The sequence below is a fragment of the Myxine glutinosa genome, chromosome 1 (assembly GCF_964187855.1).
Source record: "Myxine glutinosa chromosome 1, kmMyxGlut1.1, whole genome shotgun sequence".
In the NCBI taxonomy this organism is placed as follows: domain Eukaryota; kingdom Metazoa; phylum Chordata; class Myxini; order Myxiniformes; family Myxinidae; genus Myxine; species Myxine glutinosa.
Genome location: NC_136261.1, coordinates 374,757,759 through 374,778,539, shown reverse-complemented (window position 1 = coordinate 374,778,539; position 20,781 = coordinate 374,757,759). Strand labels below are relative to the sequence as shown.

At 42.9% G+C, this 20,781-nt stretch overlaps 1 protein-coding gene across 1 annotated transcript in view; it reads right to left on the bottom strand.

Annotated features, from left to right (window-relative positions):
* The window catches only part of CD36 (CD36 molecule (CD36 blood group)), a 168,160-nt gene that overhangs the window by 111,627 nt on the left and 35,752 nt on the right, over positions 1-20,781 (bottom strand). Inside the window, exons 3-5 of the mRNA XM_068101145.2 lie at positions 19,631-19,791; positions 19,343-19,484; positions 12,306-12,482 (exon numbers count right to left, since the gene is read on the bottom strand). Of these exons, the coding sequence (XP_067957246.2) occupies positions 12,306-12,482; positions 19,343-19,484; positions 19,631-19,791 (480 nt within the window). The remainder of the gene's footprint in view (positions 1-12,305; positions 12,483-19,342; positions 19,485-19,630; positions 19,792-20,781) is intronic.

The following is a 20,781-nucleotide window of genomic DNA, read 5'->3' as shown; positions in this document are numbered from 1 at the left end:
TGTCGACGATCCTCCATTTACATAAACTCGCACGTTCTCTTTCCTCTTCCCTCGACTGAGCGCCACATACAGCTGACCATGCTGGAAGACCGGTTTCTCCAGGTAGACCAGCACATTCTCCATAGTTTGCCCTTGCGCCTTATGGATCGTCATTGCGAAGCAGGATTGTATGGGGAACTGGCAGCGCTGCAAAGGGATATCCTCAGCTTCCGACAGATTTAGTCGGATCCGAGGGAGCATTACAGTTTCGCCTTCAAACGTTGAACTTATGATCCTCGCAACTATAATATTTCGAAGCATGTCCTCAACAATCATGCGCGTCCCGTTGCAAAGTTTCGGAGGGTCCAAGTTCCGCATCAAAATGATAGGGGATCCTTTTTTGAGCTCGAGGTTGTGCGGCGGCAATCCCGAGACTTCAACGGCATCTAGGAATTCCGTTGGGAAGTGCATCGCATCAGTACCCTCAGTCACACTGTTGAACGCAGCATACTCCTTGCTAGCACCAGGGAACCTTGTGATGCATCTTGAATTGATGTTTCGCATCATATCGTTGAGGGGCACTAATATAGACCTTGCTGAAAAAACCTCCATCGGATTGGCGAATGATGGATATATGGTATCGATGCACTCATCGAGCCCACTCGCTGTCAGCAGTATATCCTCTGGCAAATCTATCTCATCATCCGCATTTTTCTCGATTCTATCCTTGCTGATGTCGAGCAAAAATCTTGAAAACTGCCCACTTCCGTCGGTCAGTCGCATATTAGTTCTCAAGTGAAACATTCCAAAGCTCTGCATAAGTAGGACTTCTTTATGCACGCATTCTCAACGTCAGCATCACACCCTCTTTCACCACGGGCAGAAGTTGACGGAAATCACCACAGCATATCGTCAAGATCCCTCCAAAAGGCTCGTCTTTGTCACATACATCACGCAACATGCGATCCACAGCCTCGAAACTCTCTCTCCTGATCATAGGACACTCATCCCACACGATGAGTTTTGTACTTCGAAAGAGGTCTACGATAGTGGAATTTTTATCGATGTTGCATACGCCATCTTCCCTCGGTGTCAGAGGGATTTGGAACCTTGAGTGCGCTGTTCTTCACCAGGCATGAGGGTAGCAGCTATGCCAGATGAGGCCACCGCAAGGGCAACTTCTCCACTCGCTCTCACTTTAGAGAGAATCAGGTTAATAAGAAACGTCTTCCTGTGCCTCCAGGCGCGTCAATGAAAATCATTGATGACTGATTCGTGCGGATGCAACCGCACGCAAAGTCATAGACAACTCTCTGCTCATCATTGAGCAGAAGCTGCCTTTCGTCTACGATTCGCTGTTGTTCCTCCGTGTCGTATTGGAGTTCTCTCAGTAGGTGAATGTTGGCAATCCCTTCATGACGAAGAACAGTCGTTGGAGTCGGCAAGTGAAAATGTGCAACAGTTCTGTTCAACAATTGCAGTTCTGCTGCAAATACGATAGAGCCAAGTCATGATGGCGCTCGTTGATGGCAATATTGGGATCATTTGCAGATCGTCGATGAGCTAGAAGATCATCTTCAGCCATAGCGTCCTTGAAACGTTCCCATAGATCCAATGGATTGTCGACTTCACTTTGTGTGAGGAGCACAATGAACAAATCCCTCATGGGTCTGGGAAGGCGTGTCCTCAGCATCCTCCAGAGTCTCGCGCCAGACAGCGTCTCCTTGCAGCAAACCCATTTCTCTGCAGCGTCTTTGAATGTGGGTAGAATGACATTATCACACGTTCTCAGGACTTCGAACGAAGTCGGCCCTCTCACGTGGTGGAGGAGTAGTCGGAAATAGTACAGGTCACCAGTACGCGGCGAAACAGTGTAAACTCGTCCCAATATGTCATCCTCAAACATTCCAGGGTTGCCCTCCACCGGTCTGCCCTGTTTTCTTCTTGCCATCTCTTCTTGGTCCATGTATAGAATCTCGGAACATCCACGTACAACAGTGTCTTAGCGAAATGGTCACGTCTGCAAAGATCCATAAACTCTGTCAACGTGGTTTTGGCCATATTGGGATTATTTCTTTGTTCACGAACGTTCCCAGCAAAAAATACCTGTTGTTCATTTGGCAGATGTACTCCTAAACGGATAACGGCCGGCTTCCTGTCATGGACTGAGAATCCAAGAATGGAGGCAACAGCCTCTGAAGGTCCAATGTATCTACCCGTCAAGTACTCCGTTATCTCGTCGTTTGTGCGCAGTGCATACGTAGCTTGATCGCTACCTTTCATGGCATACTTAATAACATACTTGATCGACTTTATAGAGCAGTATATTTCAACGTTGATGTGGCAATCAAACGTTTTCAGGAGATAGAGATTATGGGGAACAACCCACTGATTTGTAACAGGTCGTTGTTGCCTCCCTTCTTGGTGCCCTTCAAATCCTCCCATTTCTGGGGATCTTCTTCTATATATGGGGTACGAATCGTCTCCGCACCGTGTACGGAGCATATGACCGTGGGTATCTGTGTCTGCATGCTCCATTCTTCCAGCATCCAGTTGCTGTGGAACAATATGGACCATGGATCATGTGCTTCAACACCAGTCTGTGTCCCTCTGGATCTTCATCGGGATCTGGTATTTCAGCTTGTACAAATCGATCATAGTCTTGTGGTCTCGGCTTTGAAGCTTCATCGAGCCACAGCAAACAGTGTATGTGAGGGAGACCTCGCTTTTGGTACTCCACACACACAACGTGAGCGATACAGTTCCCGAAGAAGCCTTCTGATCCAGTGAGGTATTTAATGAACACCGTTTTCTTCAACTCGAACACTCTCGCAATGAGATCCGGTCTGTCGTTCTCACTTTGGTGAGGAAACAGGTTATTGGAGATTTCAGGCCACTTTGGATTACACGTCATAGTGATGAAGTAGGTCGCATTACCATATTTTCTTACGTACATCATGGCATCTTGACATCGCTCCATCATATACCTCTGCCCCCCTACAAATGTCGATGACAGTAGTACGCGGCGTACGATGTTGGACAAATCGTCATTGTCATTGAGAGCATCAGTGAAGCCACTGTATGTAGCAGACCTCAGCGATGCCTGGTTCAGTCTTATAAACGCCAATCTTGTGCCTTCCATTTTGGCTGCCATATCAACAAGATACTGTTGGAACAGACGCCCCCCTCTGAGGAGGTAGTTGAACTCATCCTCGTGGTTCATTATTCGGTAGGAGTAGTATTTCATGGCAGTCAATCTCCTGCCATTGGTCATGTTCATTTCGGGCTGCCATCCGTCATCTCCGAATGGGAAGAAGAGAACATACTGGAGTGCGTCGTAAGAATGGTGCAACTCAGAAATACTTTGCAGCGCTCCTCCTCTTGCTTTCAATACAATGTGACGCGCTGTAGCTTGAGGATCGACAGTATTCTTCACAACGACACCCACTTCATCAGCGATTTGACCATTGAACCTCCTCTCATGTTCACCAGCTGGTCTCCTGTTGGGATCAATAAGAACGAACGCCTCTGGCAAATTGCCTATTTCCTCGCGTGCCATGCGGAACGAGTGAACGTAAGGATTCACTTGTCTCAGCACGGTCTCTAATGCTCCAACTACATCACGGTGAATACCAGCATTGGTGAGTATCCGCATCCTCAACTGTACGCTGTCATGTGGATCTAAGAAATAAATTTGGAGGAATTTCGGTTGTTCATCCGCATTTGGCAAGAAGCAACCGATACGATGATGTATTTGACCATGAATTATGACCGATGGGCTCCATGCACCATGCCGAGGAGAAACTTGGCTTCCTCCAAATGATGTCATTTGAAATAGACAGTTGTATTGTCTGATGTTCCTGCGGAATTCGTTCGCTGTGGGTCCATCGCCGGCAAACAGATTGTGTAATTGATGGGGTAAAGGTCCCAGATTTCCCAAGGACACCTTTCCATTCGTGCAGCAAAAATGAGCTGTTTCACCTTGGAAAAGAAGCGCTCTACAATGTGGACAAATCTTGTCCATCGCACCGACGTCAGCAGAAGTGAAATTTCTTGCATTCTGCGCGTTTCTCTGCCTTGTCTCAAGAACTTCCCTTATCCTATCTCTTTCTCGCTGCTCCTGAAGACGCTATGCCGTCTCCTCTGCAGATTCCGCATCTCTCCTCATACGATCTCTTTCTTGCTGCTCTTGATGGCGCTGTGACGTCTCCTCTGCAGATTCCGCATCCCTTCGCAAGCTGACTCTCTCTCGTTCCTCCTGAAGACGCTGCGCTCTCACCTCCTCCGTCTCAGCACTCCTTCTCATCCTTGCCCTTTGTCTTTGCAGCTGAAGGCGCTGTGACCTTTGCTCAGGCGTTTCAGCATGTCGTCTCTTCCTTTGGCTTTCTCATTGCTGCTGAAGACGTCGTGATCTCCCATCGTCTGTTTCAGCACCCCTCGGAGATACTGCTTCCGCACGAGAACTTGAAGGAATGTTGCTATTCGCGTCCATAGACGTGAGGTGTGATTCGTTGTCCGCGTCCGTAGCGCCGTCGGAGGGTTGATACGACATTCTTCCTGCAAATAGTATTGTTTTTGTGCTATCGTTTTGCCGATCATCAAATGACAAATAAATTACATTGTGATAATTAAAGATTTCAAATAAACCTATTTAAAGTGTATGCGCATATAAATAATAAAAAAAATCGAAGAAATATCTCTCGGTAATTTCCTGAAACATTTTACTTCCGGGTAATAATGTTGAATGAAATAACAAAGATATATACTGTATGCCTGTTATTTTAGGCGGTGTATTTTCGTATATCAACGTGGCGCGATTTTTAAAATATATCTCTGCAATTTCCCGTGTGTGCGTGAATGTTCTCAATTATTTCTTTTACCGAGTCTAAAACCATCGATAAAAATGAAATCAGATGGAAGCGGTAATAATAAAAAAAATCGAAGAAATATCTCTCGGTAATTTCCTGAAACATATTTTTGCCGATCATCAAATGACAAATAAATTACTTTGTGAAAATTAAAGATTTCAAATAAACCTATTTAAAGTGTATGCGCATATAAATAATAAAAAAAATCGAAGAAATATCTCTCGGTAATTTCCTGAAACATATTTTACTTCCGGGTAATAATGTTGAATGAAATAACGAAGATATATACTGTATGCCTGTTATTTTAGGCGGTGTATTTTCGTATATCAACGTGGCGCGATTTTCTTCCCGTTTTTTTTCAACCGAGTCTAAAACTATGTTAGCGACTGTGAAAAATGAAACGATATATCGAATTTGATTTGAAATAAAGCTGGGAGAGAGAGCAAGACACCACGGGCCTACAAAACAGGCCTCAAAGCTATGCGAGTTAATAAAATGGTGGATATTACTACTCTCTCAAAGGGGTAAGCCACGCCCCCGGACCGATCGAATGTTACACACAAACACGCAAGATTTCAATTTTATAATTACTAGGGCATGCCCGTACTATATATAAGCTAGGACGTGCCCGTACGTGGGTGCCCGTTCCTTGCCAAAAAAAAAAAAAAAAAAATTTGTGTAGGGGTGTGTGTGTGTAAACATCCTAGGGCGTGCCCGTACGTGGGTGCAAAAAAACATGCGTGCAAACAACAACAACAAAAAAAAACTTTGAAACCACGTGGCAGTAACGACCACAGAACCCCCCCCCCCTCTATTTACATGAATGGTTTGGTCCATTCGCAACGACCACAGAACCCCCCCCTCTATTTACATGCAATGGTTTGGTCCATTCGCAACGCCAAAGCGAACGGCGAACGGCTAAATCGCCATAGCTCGGTAAGTACTTGTCCGATTAATTTCAAACCTTGAAAAGGCACATCCTCGGGTCCCCAGCAATATACCTGGCAAGTTTAAAGTATATCGGACCCGTGGTTGTCGAGAAACAGCGATCACAGACAAACAAACAAACGTACAAACGTACAAACGTACAAACGTACAAACAAACACACAGAGATTACTGGAATTATAGATAGATATAGATAGATAGATTTTTCCTTGCAGATTTGCTCAAGCTCTGTGAAGTTGGATAGGGAGCATCAGTGAACAGCAATCTTCAAGTCTTTCCACAGATTCTCAATTGGATTCAAGTCTGTGCTTTGTCTGGGCCACTCAATGACTTTCACGTTCTTGTTCTAAAGCCATTCCAGTGTTGATTTGGTTGTTTGTTTGGGGTCTTTGTCGTGTTGGAACGCAAATCTTCACCACAGTTTAAGGTCTTTTGCACTCTGAAACAGGTTCTCCTCGAGGATTTGCCTGTATTTGGCACCATTCATTGTTCACCCTATCCTTACAAGTCTCCCAGTCCCTACTGCTGAAAAGCATCCCCATAGCATGATGCTGCCACCACCATGCTTCACAGTGGCGATGGTATTAAGATGGGTGATGAATTGTGCTCGATTTCCGCCAGACGTAGCGCTTTGGAATCAGGCCAAAGAGTTCAATTTACGTCTCATCAGGTCATGGAATATTTTGCGTCATGCTCTGTTGTTCTTATGCCTTTTACTTAGTGTTTCATACTCTTCTGTAGTTCTGTCACAGTGGTCATTTGGTTTGTTGTCACCTCCCTGACCAAGGTCCTTCTTGCCCGGTTGCTCAGATCTGTAGTTCTGCCACAGTGGTCATTTGGTTTGTTGTCACCTCCCTGACCAAGGTCCTTCTTGCCCACGCCCCTCAGTTTGGTCGGACAGCCAGCTCTGTGAAGATTCTGGGTAGTTCCATATTCTTTCAATTTTCTAATGATGGAGCTCACTGTCCTCTTCGGATATTTCAACACTTTCCTCTTCGGAACTTTCAACACTCTAGAAATTGATTTATACCCTTCCCCAGAACTATACCTCCTCACAAATCCATCTCGGAGTTCTATGGTCAGTTCCTTGGACTTCATGGTAGAGTTTATGCTCTGACATGCACTGCCCTCTGTGGAACCTTGTATAGAAAGGTGTTTCTTTCTATATCATGTCCAATCAATTGAATTGACCACAGGTGGACTCCAATCAAGTTGTAGAGACATCTTAAGGGTGATCTATGGAAATAGATGCACCTGAGCTCAATTTGGAATCCCATAGCAAAGGGGTTGAATACTTATTGACTCAAGGCATTTCAGCTTTTCAATTTTAATTATTTTGTAAAAAATTCTAAAATAACATTGCACTTTGACATTATGGAGTATTATGTGTAGATCAGTGACAAAAAATATCAATTTAATCCATTTTAAATTCAGGCTGTAACACGTCAAAATGTGAAAAACGTCAAGGTTGGTGAATATTTTCTGAGGGCACTGTATGAGTTCAAGGTGCGATTTACCTACTGTGAATTCGCAGCAGTAATCGCCATTGCAAATCTAAATGACGATTATCATCCCATCGCGATTATCACCCAGCACTACTCAGAACAGTCTGTCTCCAGAGTACACTTGCACCATCATTGAAACTCACACATGCTATTGCCTAATTCAGCCCACAACCAATACAACAACAACAACAGGCATTTTAAGGCCATTTTCCCTGCAAGGGCGGGGGTTAGCCTTGCGGTCCCCATGACAATCTTCTCCATTTTGCCCTATTTTCTGCATCTCCCCTTGTTAACCCCCTTGCCCGCATTTCTTTTTCGACCATCTTTAGCCAAGTCTTTCTCGGTCTTCCCCGTCCTCTACTTCCTTCCACATTCATTTCCATCACTCTTCTCAACCAGTCACTTTCATCCTTCCTCAACACATGACCAAACCATCTCAACCTGTTCCTCTTCACAGCATCCATCACAGGCTCTATTCCCATCATCTTTCGCAATTCATCATTTGGCTTCCTCTTTCTCAACGATACTCCACACATCCACCGAACCATTCGCATTTCCACCCTTTCCAGCCTTCGTTGCTGCTCTACATTCATTACCCATGTCTCGCTCCCATAAATCATAACACTTCTCACACATGCAGCATACACCTTTCCCTTTAGCTTCAACGACACTCCCCTCCTCGTCAGCACGCCACTCAGTTCCCAAAACTTCTTCCATGCACATCTCACTCTAGCAACCATTGCCGAGTCTGATCCACCTTCTCCATTCAGCATGTCTCTTCGGTAACAAAATGTTTTCACACCTTCCAGCTTCACGCCGTCTCCAAGATCCAACTCAACATTTCCTCCATCTGCAGCTCCCTCTGTGCACACCTTACACTTGAATGTAGCTGCCACACTGGTTAATGACCATCTCAAACCACTACATTTTTGCTCTTGCCTCATATATTTTGATCTCAAATCCACATTTCTTGAGTATATCTTACTATGATTCACCAAATGTCTGTCTGTCTGTCCGTCTGTTCCCAGGTACCGCAAAAACGGCTGAACCGATCGCAACGAAATTTTGGGTGGGTAATCCTGGGATCCCCTGGAGTAAAATAGGCTATATTGTTTTCCCAATTTTCCAATTTTCCAGTTTTTCCAAACACGATGGAATAATATTTACCGATATGAAGTGATGTGGCTTTTATTTAAATTCTCCAAATACTGTTTAGATTTTGATGATTTGCGTGTGATATGATTTAACGGATGTTTATATAAATCGTTTAAAATAAAATAAGCCTTCAATTTCTGATGTTTTGCCTTTTCATTTGGGCCTCCCAATTGAAGCCCCGCCCATAGGGCAGGTACCGTTGCTAGTAGCAATAATAACAAATTTGACTTCGCTGTTGCAACACTTATGGAGGGCACTGTATATTCCTCAGACGCTTATGTGTGCTAACCAAATGAGTGAACTGCCTCCACTCATGCACAGATCTCTGCAGTGTCAATGATTGGGCCTTGATGGTTCTATGCCATGTTAGCACTAAAGGCTAGAGGGGAAAATGATCCAAACATGAAGGACTTTCTGCCTACTAGGGATCAACAGCACATCGAAATTTGACCTAGATGTGTTTTTCCTTTTCATGTATACCTCTTCTTGCATTAGCTAGGGAAAGAATTATTTTTTGACCCCATCCTCCCTCGCCATTAATCTCCATGAATACTCCTCCACCTCTGTGGCCTTGGTCCTGTCTCCTCTGAGCTCTCTCCTCTCCATAGCCCTCCCACACTCCCATAAATCCTTCCTTCATCCGTCCATCTGAATGGTTAATCCAATTATTATGTGAACAATACAGAAGGGCTTTTCAATAATTTTGATTTTAATGATTATTTTCATGCAGTGATCCATGACTCACGGTAGAGCGTTGTACATAAATTGCATGCAGGACAAAGATAAAAGACATAAATGTACTTTTAGATGAATTACAAGGATATTATATGAGTATAAAATGGTCAAATCATCACAGCGTATAGGACCTAACCCTGCTATTGGTAAAAGCCGGGTGTGGGAGCCGGGTGTGGGTGAAGAGCCGGGTGTGGGTGAAGAGCCGGGTGCTCGGATGGTAACAACAAAAGGGCGAACCAATTTATATTTTCCGGCCTTCATTCTTCCTCCCTTGTGTTTCTTCTTTTTAGACTTCTGTGTATTCTTCCACCTTTTACTTCTCCTGGTTTTACCTCTTCCTACCTAATTAATTGACATATGTGGGAAAATTACACAGACCAGACCAGGAATCGAACCCAGGTCCTCTGGTGAACCCTACCAGTGCTCTGCCATCTGAGCTATCTGGGCGAGAAACGCAAATGAAAAGGCAAAAATTGAAGGCTTTTTATTTTAAACGATTTATATAAACATCCGTTAAATCATATCACACGCAAATCATCAAAATCTAAACAGTATTTGTGGAATTTCAATAAAAGCCACATCACTGTTCATATCGGTAAATATTATTCCATCGTGTTTGGCAAAACTGGAAAATTGGGAAATTGGAAATTGGAAAAACAATATAGCCTATTTTACTCCTGGGGTTAACCACCACAACTCCAGGATTAACCAGGATTAACAGGATTAACAGGATCCAGGATTAACAGTTAACTCCAGGATTAACCACCCAAAATATCGTTGCGATCGGTTTAGCCGTTTTTGCGGTACCTGGGAACGGACAGACGGACATTTGGTGAATTATAGTAAGATGAACAGTATTATAACTAATTAATTGATACATTTGGAAAAATTACACACCCAGACCAGGAATTGGAATTACCAGGATTTGTGCTCCTACGGTTTGCGGCGAGTGCCTTGGAAGCATTGACAGAAAGCGAGTGGAAAAATTGGAAAATTGTGGAAAATGGAAAAAAGATGTGGGAAAATTGCATGCTTGGTCAGTGTCGACCAAACAGCTCAGATGGCAGGGCACTGGTACAGCTTTCCAGAGGACATGGGTTTGATTCCCGGTCTGAGCATGTAATTTTCCCACATGTGTCAATTAATTAATTAAAATCCTTGTCATTTATTTATTTGCTCTTCCTATCTCCACATTTAATTATATCTTTGTTTCTTTCCATCTTTTCCATCAAAAAGGGTTTTGCAGGGTTTGTGAATTCTCCACCGCCCTTGCTTTCATGGTGTCCCTTAGCTTCCCTATGGCTTTTCACAAGCTTCACTTCAATCACTTATTGTCCTCTGGTGAAAGTATTAAGTATTATTAAGGCAGAAGCAGTGCTGTGAAGAATTGATTTTATTCTAAACTTGTGATAAAACCAAGGAGACATATCACATTGCCCTTTGTGGGGCTATCCATGCATTACTTGACATCTTTTTCTGCAGTTGTAGACACCCCTTTCCCACTGCAACCCTATCAATAAAGATGTCACGCAGAGCACAAATTTGACCGGAAAAAGAATTGGTGGTTGAATTCAAACACCAAATATGGAAATCCTCTTTAAATTTCAAGTCAATCGGATGAAAATCGACGATTTTAGAAATATGGCCTGTGTTGACCTTTTGACTGTTAGACCTCGAAATAATTAGTGGTTGAATTCAGTGACTTGTTGTGCAAGTCCTGTTCAAATTTCAAGTCAATCAGATGAAAATTGAGGATTTTAGAAAGTGCACCTAAGTTGGAGATATTTGGCTTATGTTGACAATTTGGCCTATGTTTAACTTTTGGCCTATGTTGACATTTTGGCCAACGTTGATCTCAAAAATAACTGGTAGTTGAATTAAATGACCAAATATGGAAATCCTCTTTAAATTTCAAGTGAAACGGATGAAAATCGATGATTTTATAAATTTGGCCGACGTTAACCTTTTAACCGTTACACCTGAAAATAATTAGTGGTTGAATTCAGTGACATGTTGTGCAAGTCCTGTTCCAATTTCAAGTCAATCAGATGAAAATTGAGGATTTTAGAAAGTGCACCTAAGTTGGAGATCTTTGGCCTATGTTGACAATTTGGCCTATGTTGACCTTTGGGCCTATGTTGACATTTTGGCCTACGTTGATCTCAAAAATAACTGGTAGTTGAATTAAATGACCAAATATGGAAATCCTCTTTAAATTTCAAGTGAAACGGATGAAAATCGATGATTTTATAAATTTGGCCGACGTTGACCTCAAAAATAACTGGAAGTTGAATTCAATGACCAAATATGCAAATCCTCTTCAAATTTCAAATCAATCGGTTGAAAATTGAGGATTTTAGAAATTTGACAGTTGGTGACCTTTGGCCTATGTTGATCTTTTGACTTCAAAATCAATAGGCTCCTTCCTTATGGCCAACTCTACCATTTGGTGAAGTTTCGTAAAGATTGGTTTAAAATTGGGCCCTGTAGGCAATTGACAAACAGACAAACACACAGACAGAAAGACAAACAGACGGACACGTGACGTACCAATATACTTGAAATTTTTTAGATTTTTGCAAGAAATAATGCTTTGTAAGTCACCACAACCACCCACACCCCCATTTACCTCCCTCCCCCCCCCCCCCACCCCCACCCACATTGCTATGTAACTGGGCCAGACAAACGTGCGTTATGTACTGGTCAATGGTAAATGCCTTGTGGACATCTGTTCCTTTTCTCAGATGTTATAATTTCCCTTTGGAAACCGTCCTGACCCCTCCCACACACTCCCACACACCTCCCACAAATATATGGCCCTTTTACAGAAAAAGAGGAACAACATCATCATGTACGATGGTGCCCCCCAAAGCTTCGATGGTGCGCAGAGCAATGGTGCCCCCCAAAGCAGCTACTAGGCTCCAATCCTGGTGTCAGGTAACCGCTCCAACTCAGGAAGTCAGGGCAGGAATTTGTCATTTGTTCAGGGTGCCGGCGATAACTCGCCAACTTTTAACAAACGACACTGTGGGGTCTTTAGCGTCTGCTGAGGATTTATATCCCCGAGTCTGCTTGAACGAGCATGTTCTCATCGGAATTGTCACATGATCCACTTACCGGGTAGAAGAGTCCGATTGTGGGGTCAGGTAAATTGAAGTGTTTCAGGATGTGATCTTCGTATCCCCATAAAAGTTCACGAACTGTGCGCTTCTGGAAGAGTTCAACTCCGAATCTTTTGTAAAAGATGGAAATAATGGAATTCGGTATGATGCCTTTTAATACAACCGGAGCAATCTGCGGAGGTTAAGGGAGGAATGAGATGAAAATAACGAGTCAGGGAAGTAAAGGAAAAAGTAAAGCATAGTAAGTAAAGTAAAAATAAGTAAAATAAGTTTTAAAAAACAATAAAAAAAAACATAAATAAATAAATAAAATAAAATAAGTAAAATTAGCATAGTAAGTAAAAAGTAAAGTAAGTAAAGGAAGCGCCACATCGTGATGATGGCATAGGGCCCCTGATGTGTCCATCATAGCAAAATGCACTCCAAGTCACAGGGAGTTCAAATTCCGGGTCAAACCATTACGTAGATAAAACTCCCGACGACAAATTTTCAGGCGCTCTTCCACTGAAAGGCCTGACGCATCACGCCATCGATCCTTACTGTTTCAGGCTGCAATTCCTGCCAGTAATGGGCACATCTGACATGTAATTCTGTGACACGTGATGCTATTTCAGATAGGACTCAGCTGACTGTCCATTTGTCCTAAGCTATTTAAAGTCAAACTCCCTAGGCCCAAAACTTTTGATATACCTACGGCCAGCCTTATTGAATTGTTCCTCCATTCCTTCTGGATCATTACGTTGTTGTCGCCACCTCTTCAGTTCATTCGGCCTCTACCCTTGTGCAAAAGATACCGCAGTAGGTGATCGTATTGAAATTTCAACGGCAACTTAAAAATCTGTGGAATTCTTAATCGGGAAGCTAGCAGCACTATCCGGGCATCGCTTAATCAACACCCCTTCCTCCCCTTATATGGACCCTAACCCAAACCCTAACAACCCTAATGACAACCCTAACCCTAACCCTAACAACCCAAAGAACCCTAACCCTAACCCTAACCCTAATCCTAACCCTAACCCTAACAAACCTAATGACAACCCTAACCCTAACCCTAACAACCCTAACAACAACCCCAACCCTAACCCTAACCCTATCAACCCGAACAACAATCCTAACCCTAACCCTAACTCTAACCCTAACACTAACACTAACCCTAACCCTAACCCTAACCCTAACAACCCTAACCCTAACAATCCTAACAACAACCCCAATCCTAACCCTAACCCTATCAACCCTAACAACAACCCTAACCCTAATCCTAACCCTAACCCTAACCCTAACCCTAACAACCTCTTCCTCCCCTTCCTCCCTTGGAAAGAGGAGCTGGAAAGGTGCAGGGAGACAGAAAGTATAGCAGGAAATGCACAGGCCCAATTACCAATGGGTATTCCTAATTGTGAGCTTCCACAGCGATCCGCGCTTACGGAGGAGACGTTTTTCAATGGCAGACTCTCGCCAAAAAGCCGAGGAAGTTGAGCTCCCACAGCCTGGATACATCAAGTTAAAACAAAAATGGCAGCACAGGGAAATGGCGGCAGAGGGTCGAGCGGGCGGCCACATTTCTGCAAGCTCTCCTGGCTGTCTTGTTCAGCCAACCTTACAGAATGGCGCCAAAGCCTCTTTAAATTGCATCCAATGCCCTTTCACCTTGTCACGGCCATTTTTGTCCCAGCCACGAACCTCCAAAGTTGTTTGTTGGTCGCCGGACGGAGCTTCATCTTGCATACAATTACGGGCAATTTCTTTTCTACAATTTGTTCAAGTGCGTTCCGCGTCTCGTTTCTGGCTATATACATAGGCCAATTAAAAGGAGCATAATGAGAAAGTACCAGCAGGAAAATGCAGCCGTTTCAAACGTCAGGATGTTCTTACCCATCTGATTCTGATTCTGATGTACCATACTGTGTGACTGAGCATCGGTATTGACGAAGCAATTTATTGGCAAGAGTTATACTGGGTGGTCTGCCATCGCCATCCCAGCAGGAACTTGTTCAGGGTGGCAGTGACAGCTTAGTCTGCTCTTAACGAAGGACAACGTTGGATCTTTAATGTCCACCAACTGATGCTGGCAGGTACACATGGCTTGATGTCCATCCGAGGGATGGCACACACATTGATGAATCACCCTGCCTGTGAAACGCCAGGATGACAGTTTATCGCTGGGTCAGGATTCAAAAACCAGGTTAGACAGCTTGGAGCCGGTGTACTTACCTCTATGCCATCCTTTTTCCCTCAGGGTAATTCCACGGTTACTCACATTACAATACATTGCATTAATGCATCGATATATATGCATATGTAATGTGAGTAACCGTGGAATTGCCCCTCACCTTATCAAAATTGAGTTTGGTGAGGAGCAGAGTTATGAACTTGAGAGTGTTGTTCCTTCTCTGCACGTGGTACAATATGACCTAACTCAGGAATGTGGGATCTTGTTAACCTAGAATGGAAGGATCTCTCTCGTCTGACTTTCCTCTTCGTGCGTTCAACTTTTCTGCACCATGACGAATGTCGTCTGACAGGTCGTTTCAAAAGTTGGACTTGTTTTGTTTTATTTAATTCTCTGGAATCTTCAAACCGAGCAGGACAATGGATTTCCACATTGCACGTACTCAAGAACATCTCCAATGTTGCACGGAGCACTTCGTTCGTAGGAGATGCCTTGTGACGATTGCTTTTAATCATTATATCAAGACATGTCTTATAACTTGACAATTTGGTTTTCCCGACCAAGGTCAGGCTAGTAGGCCCTCATATATTGTGTATGTTGATTGCATTTGTTTTGACCTGTACACCAGCTCCCTACGGGAGCAGCAGGAAGGGTCATGTTATTATCCTCTCTGAAGTATATATATTCCTGTAGATCTCGGCTCAGGTAACATTAGTCTGTGGGGTACACGATGAGCATATAATGCCTCAAGAACATCCTCCCTTTCAGTTTCATGTTAAACAGCAGTAGCGACTGCTTAAAAAGGTAATCATACGTGTTTATTGTTTATAAAAATTTTTACTTCCGGTAGGGGTTCCCACGAAACCTCCATCATATGACCCTTAGTCCTCCTGTCAAGTTTGGTTGAGATTGGATATGTCGCTTCCGATTGTATCGTGGTCAGGCAAACAAATTGCATAGACAGACACCAAATTGCGTATTTTATTATGATGACTGACCGAGCGTGTGTTACACTAATGCGGTTGAGTAAATTTTTGACAATTGTCCCAGGGGTATGTAATTGCATTACAAATACCAAAGCGTGTGTCCCACATGAGCTCAAATATAAATTATACTCCAACCTCGCCTCCTTCCTTCCTTACGTGAGATTTCCGCAACATACCTGGTGGACGTTGGAGAGATTGCCAAACCGATTCCGTATACCATTAAAGACACAGCGAATCGGAATGGTCACTGATATTGTTGTCTCGGGAACAGCCGACCCATCTGCTAGCACTTGCTTTGTGGATATTAAAGATGCCATGACACATTTTTGATGAGAGTATAGGCCGTCGTGTTCCAGTTGCCTTGGCAAATACGTGACTTGACTACATATTGAGAGGAGATGGGCTTCGCTGTGTGGTGATGGCCATTAAAACATCACATTCTGGAAAGACTTATAGTCCGTGGGCTGAGTAGGGTTTACATGCACCACCCCCACAACTTAACTTCCTGGGTATGTGCATGTACCCCCCACCCTAGGGGTTAGGAAAAACCATGTTAACAGAAAAAAAACTCATTCCGAAGGTACCACCCACGCATATTTTGATGTTACCCCCCCTGTGTCAGTGATTTCCGAAAATTAGGGGAAGGCGAAATTCAAATGGCCATAACTTTTAACCTCGTCATCCTATGGTTGCATATGACCCCTCAAAATGTTTGTCCTGGGACACTCTTTACAATTATATGTGTTATATGCAAATGAGGTCACTAATGAGGTCACCAGAGGTCAAACTATGAGGGAATGAGGTTTTTTTCTGTTAACATGGTTATTCCTAACCCCTAGGGTGGGGGGTACATGCACATACCCGGGAAGTTAAGTTGTGGGGGGGGGGGGGTGCATGTAAACCCTACTCAGCCCACGGACTATTACGTAAATGTTTGAAGCATATATTTATATATATATGTATGTATATATATATATATATATATATATATATATACACACACGCATACACACATGAAAAATGATTTCATATTCTTTGTGATCCTAGTCATATATAAATTTACTTTTTCAACGGGATTTTGGGATTCTAATAGGTTATTTTACGTAATTTGTCAGTGCTGTTACGTAATTTGTACATCTTACATAACACCTTTTGGAGAGTAGGAGAATACAGGAGACGAGGCAGGATTAATGTAGGAGGTTAGTTGTGTGCTCGGCCCTGATAATAAAACCAAGTAAGGATTACGTTGTGCTTCTGCAATAATCTACCAAGCGATGTGCAAAGCGCTACTCCCTTTATATAAGGGATCGTTTCTCCCCATGCAGCTTTAACATGGGGACTGAAAATTCGTTTCTTGGCTTCTACTGGACGAAATCGGCTGCAAATTTCAGAAGTAAATGCTTTTTGCGTCGAGGTAATATGTTCCAAATTTCAGCAATGTCTGTTTCCACATTCTTGAGTTTTATTTAGAAAACCCTCGAAATCACGTTGGTGTCTGCCGGGCTGTCCGTCTGACCAAAATGTATTTGCGCTCATATCTCAAAGTCTATACATTGAAACTAGCTGAAACGTGGAATACACATCGGCCAAGACGATATATATATGCATGTACCTTTATACAGTCACGTGAAAAAGAAAGTACACCCCATGTAAAGTTTTGACTTTTTCAACATATTTCAACATACAGCTATTTGATCTTCATTTCAACAATATTGACAGATAAAGGTGATATAATATAACAAATATCATGAAACATTTACATTTTGTAGTCCATTGTATAATTGAAATAAACATAAATGCAAATTTCACAGATGGAAAAAGTAAGTACACCCTTGGCTCTAATAGGTGGTATTGCCCCCTTTGGCAGAAACAACCTCAAGTAGGCGTTTCTTATAACTGTCTACCTGTCTCTGACATTGACTGGGAGAAATTTTTGCCCACTCCTCCATGCAGAATTCTTTCTGCTCCGCGATGTTTGAGGGGTTTCTTGCATGCACAGCTCGTTTCAAATCCCCCCACAACATCTCGATGGGATTTAGATCCGGGCTTTGACTTGGCCATTCCAGACCCTCCAATTCTTTCTTTTCAGCCATTCCTTGGTGGATTTACTGGTATGTTTAGGGTCATTGTCATGTTGCAAGGTCCACCTTCGGTTGAGCTTCAACTTTCCGACAGATGGCCTCACATTATCCTCAAGCACCCTCTGGTACAATGAATAATTCATAGTGGATTATATGATGGTGAGCTGCCCAGGCCCTGATGCAGCAAAGCTGCCCCAAACCATTATATTTCCACCACCATGCTTTCCAGTTGGTATCAGGTTCTTGTGGTCAAATGCTGTCTTTGGTTTTCGCCAAACATGTCTTCTGGTAATGTGGCCAAATATCTCTACCTTTGACTCATCTGTCCAGAGCACATTGTTCCAGAAGTGCTGGTCTTTGCCTAGATGTTCATTGGCAAACTTTAGTCTTGCCCTGATGTTCTTTCTGGACAGCAAAGGTTTCCTCCTGGCACACCTCCCATGTAGATCAAATTTGTGCAGCCTTCTAATGGTAGACGCGTGCACTTTGACATCAACAGTGGCAAGAGCTACCTGTATGTCCCGTGATGACATTCTGGGGTTCTTAGAGACTTCTTTCAGCATCTTGCGGTCTGCTCTTGGGCTGAACTTGCTGGGGCGGCCTGGCCTGAACAAGTTGGCAGTTGTTTGGAATCTTCTCCACTTGTAGATGATCTTCCGGACAGTCGATTCATTGATTTCAAATTGTTTGGCGATCTTTTAAAATCCCTTCCCAGACTCGTAGGCATCTATAACCTTCTTTCTGAAGGCCTCAGAGAGCTCTTTTGATCTAGGCATGGTGACGCCGCACACTTCAACAACAAAGAGCAAACCAAACTAAATGTCTGAGGTTTAAATAAGACAGGTTACTCCAAGATCCTCTCTAACGATGTTCTAATCATTTGCACGTCAGCTGGTACATCTGATTATAATTTTAGGTATTTGAAGTAGTGCTCAATGTAGGGGTGTACTTACTTTTCCCACATGCAAAATTAGCATTTATGTTTATTACCTTCGCAAAAGCGGAAGGTTATGTTTTGATCGCTGTGTATTTATTTGTATGTCTGTGTGTGTGTGTGTGTGTGTATGTTATTCGCATAACTCAAAAAGTATTCAACCGAATTGCATGAAATTTGGTGGGATGATTGGTTATTATACGGGACACATTTGATTAGATTTTGGGAGCAATCGGTTCAAAGGTCAAGGTCAAGGTCACGAAAAGGTCAAAATCGTATTTTTACCATAGCGCGGTCAATTTTTATCCAATTGGCATGCAACTAATGCCAAAATGTTCAGAATTCAATGCCCGATCTTGTTTGTCATAACTCGGTCAATTCTTATCCGATTTGCATGAAATCAGCACCAAACTGTTCACTGTTCTGTTCCCTACACTCCCATGCCAAGTACAGAACAGTAGCTGCGGCGAAGGTATGCGCTCTACCGAGTGCCCGTTCTAGTTTAAATTGTACAATGGACTACAAAATGTAAATGTTTCATGATATTTGTTATATTATATCACCTTTATCTATCAATATTGTTGAAATGAAGATCAAATAGCTGTATGTTTAAATATGTTGAAAAAGTCAAAACTTTACATGGGGTGTACTTACTTTTTCATGTGACTGTACATATATATATATATATATATATATATATATATATATATATTTTCTCCTTATTGAGTGTAGGTCGGGGAGTGTTTTAGGCACCTACAAAAAAAAAGATTTCTTCAAAATTCCAACACGATTAAAACATCACTGCTGGGTACTCCTGATAGTAATGTACATATGAAATTGTGTTGATATGAAACAACTCACCACGGCTGCTATGTTCAGCGTTGTAATGACGTCATCCTCCGGGCCTTGTGAGAGTTCAGGTATAAACGTGGCTTCGTTGTGCTGGATATATGACAATATGTTGTTATCGAAGGTGATCTTCGTTTTGGGAAGGTATTTAATCCTGGGGACAGGAAACATAGGATATGTCAAACTGACTTTGGAACTGGCAGTTCTGACCTATAATTCACCGTCAAGCTTCGTGAGAACAACAACAGATAAGTCACGAGCACTTGATTGGAGGATGGTAAATGGGCATCAATGGCTCACCTATACGTGTAAGGTCCCATCTGTTTTAGGTAAGGTGTGGCATGGTCTTCGGTGAACTCCAAATAGTTCACAACAGTGAAGAAGAAGAACTGCTCATAAAAGTCGTTGGATGCCTCTGCCCAATTGTCAAATGCCATTGTTCCATTTATCAACAGTGCTTCCTGCATACCCCATGTCATACACACACACACACACACACACACACACGTCATGGTAAAACAGGAAATTGTGAACTTGTCGATGTAATCTCATCAACAATACATCATCGAGTATATAGTCACTTGAAGGATACATTGTCCTGTTATCTGTACTCTGTCCTCGCCAGCAGCGAGGAAGAGAACAGATGGACAAAGATGTGCAAATAAAGAAGAATCCTGGGAGAAGTTATTCTGCAAATAGATATGTGAGTGCATCATAACGAGGGTATAAAAGACGGTGGGGAAGAATGGCGACTACAGGAGATGGCATCGGGCTGTCACTTACAAATAATTGGAAAAGGACAAATAATTGGATGTAAAGCTTGGATTTAGAAACACTAACAAGGGTTACTGGGAAATGTTAACAAGGGAGGTCTTGGGACAGGTGGAAGGCTGGAAGGGTGAGCGTTGTTAAGATCATACGACAGAAGACGTAGAAATGAGAGAGGCTGCCACCTTGCTTATGATGTTCAAGCAAAAGGTTGTCTGCCTTCCGTGTACAAGGAATCTCGGAGTGAGATATAGTTTGCAGGGGTTCCATCCCACAAGGAAGGGAAATAACCCCATTGAATTATACGGGTAAAAATAACGATAAGTGCTCTGGTTTCTGATACAGGAGACGACGATACAATTGTGGGTGGACTACTAATATTATGCTGAGACTGGAAGGGGAGTTCAGGCTGGTAGAATTGTTACCATCGCCAGAGGAGAGGGTATTGCATTTGAGTCCGTATGTTTGTTTGTTTGTCTGTTTATTTGTCTGTTTGTTTGTCTGTTCGTCCGCACAGAATAAATATGATTTTCTCTGCAACCGTTGGTCCGATTGACAGGAAATTTGCACCATGGGTGCAACTCCACCTGTAGAAATTTTAAATGATAATTATGACGTCATATGTCACGTGGTACTGGCGCCATCTTGGAAAAACCGAAAAACTTTGCACCTCCATATCTCCG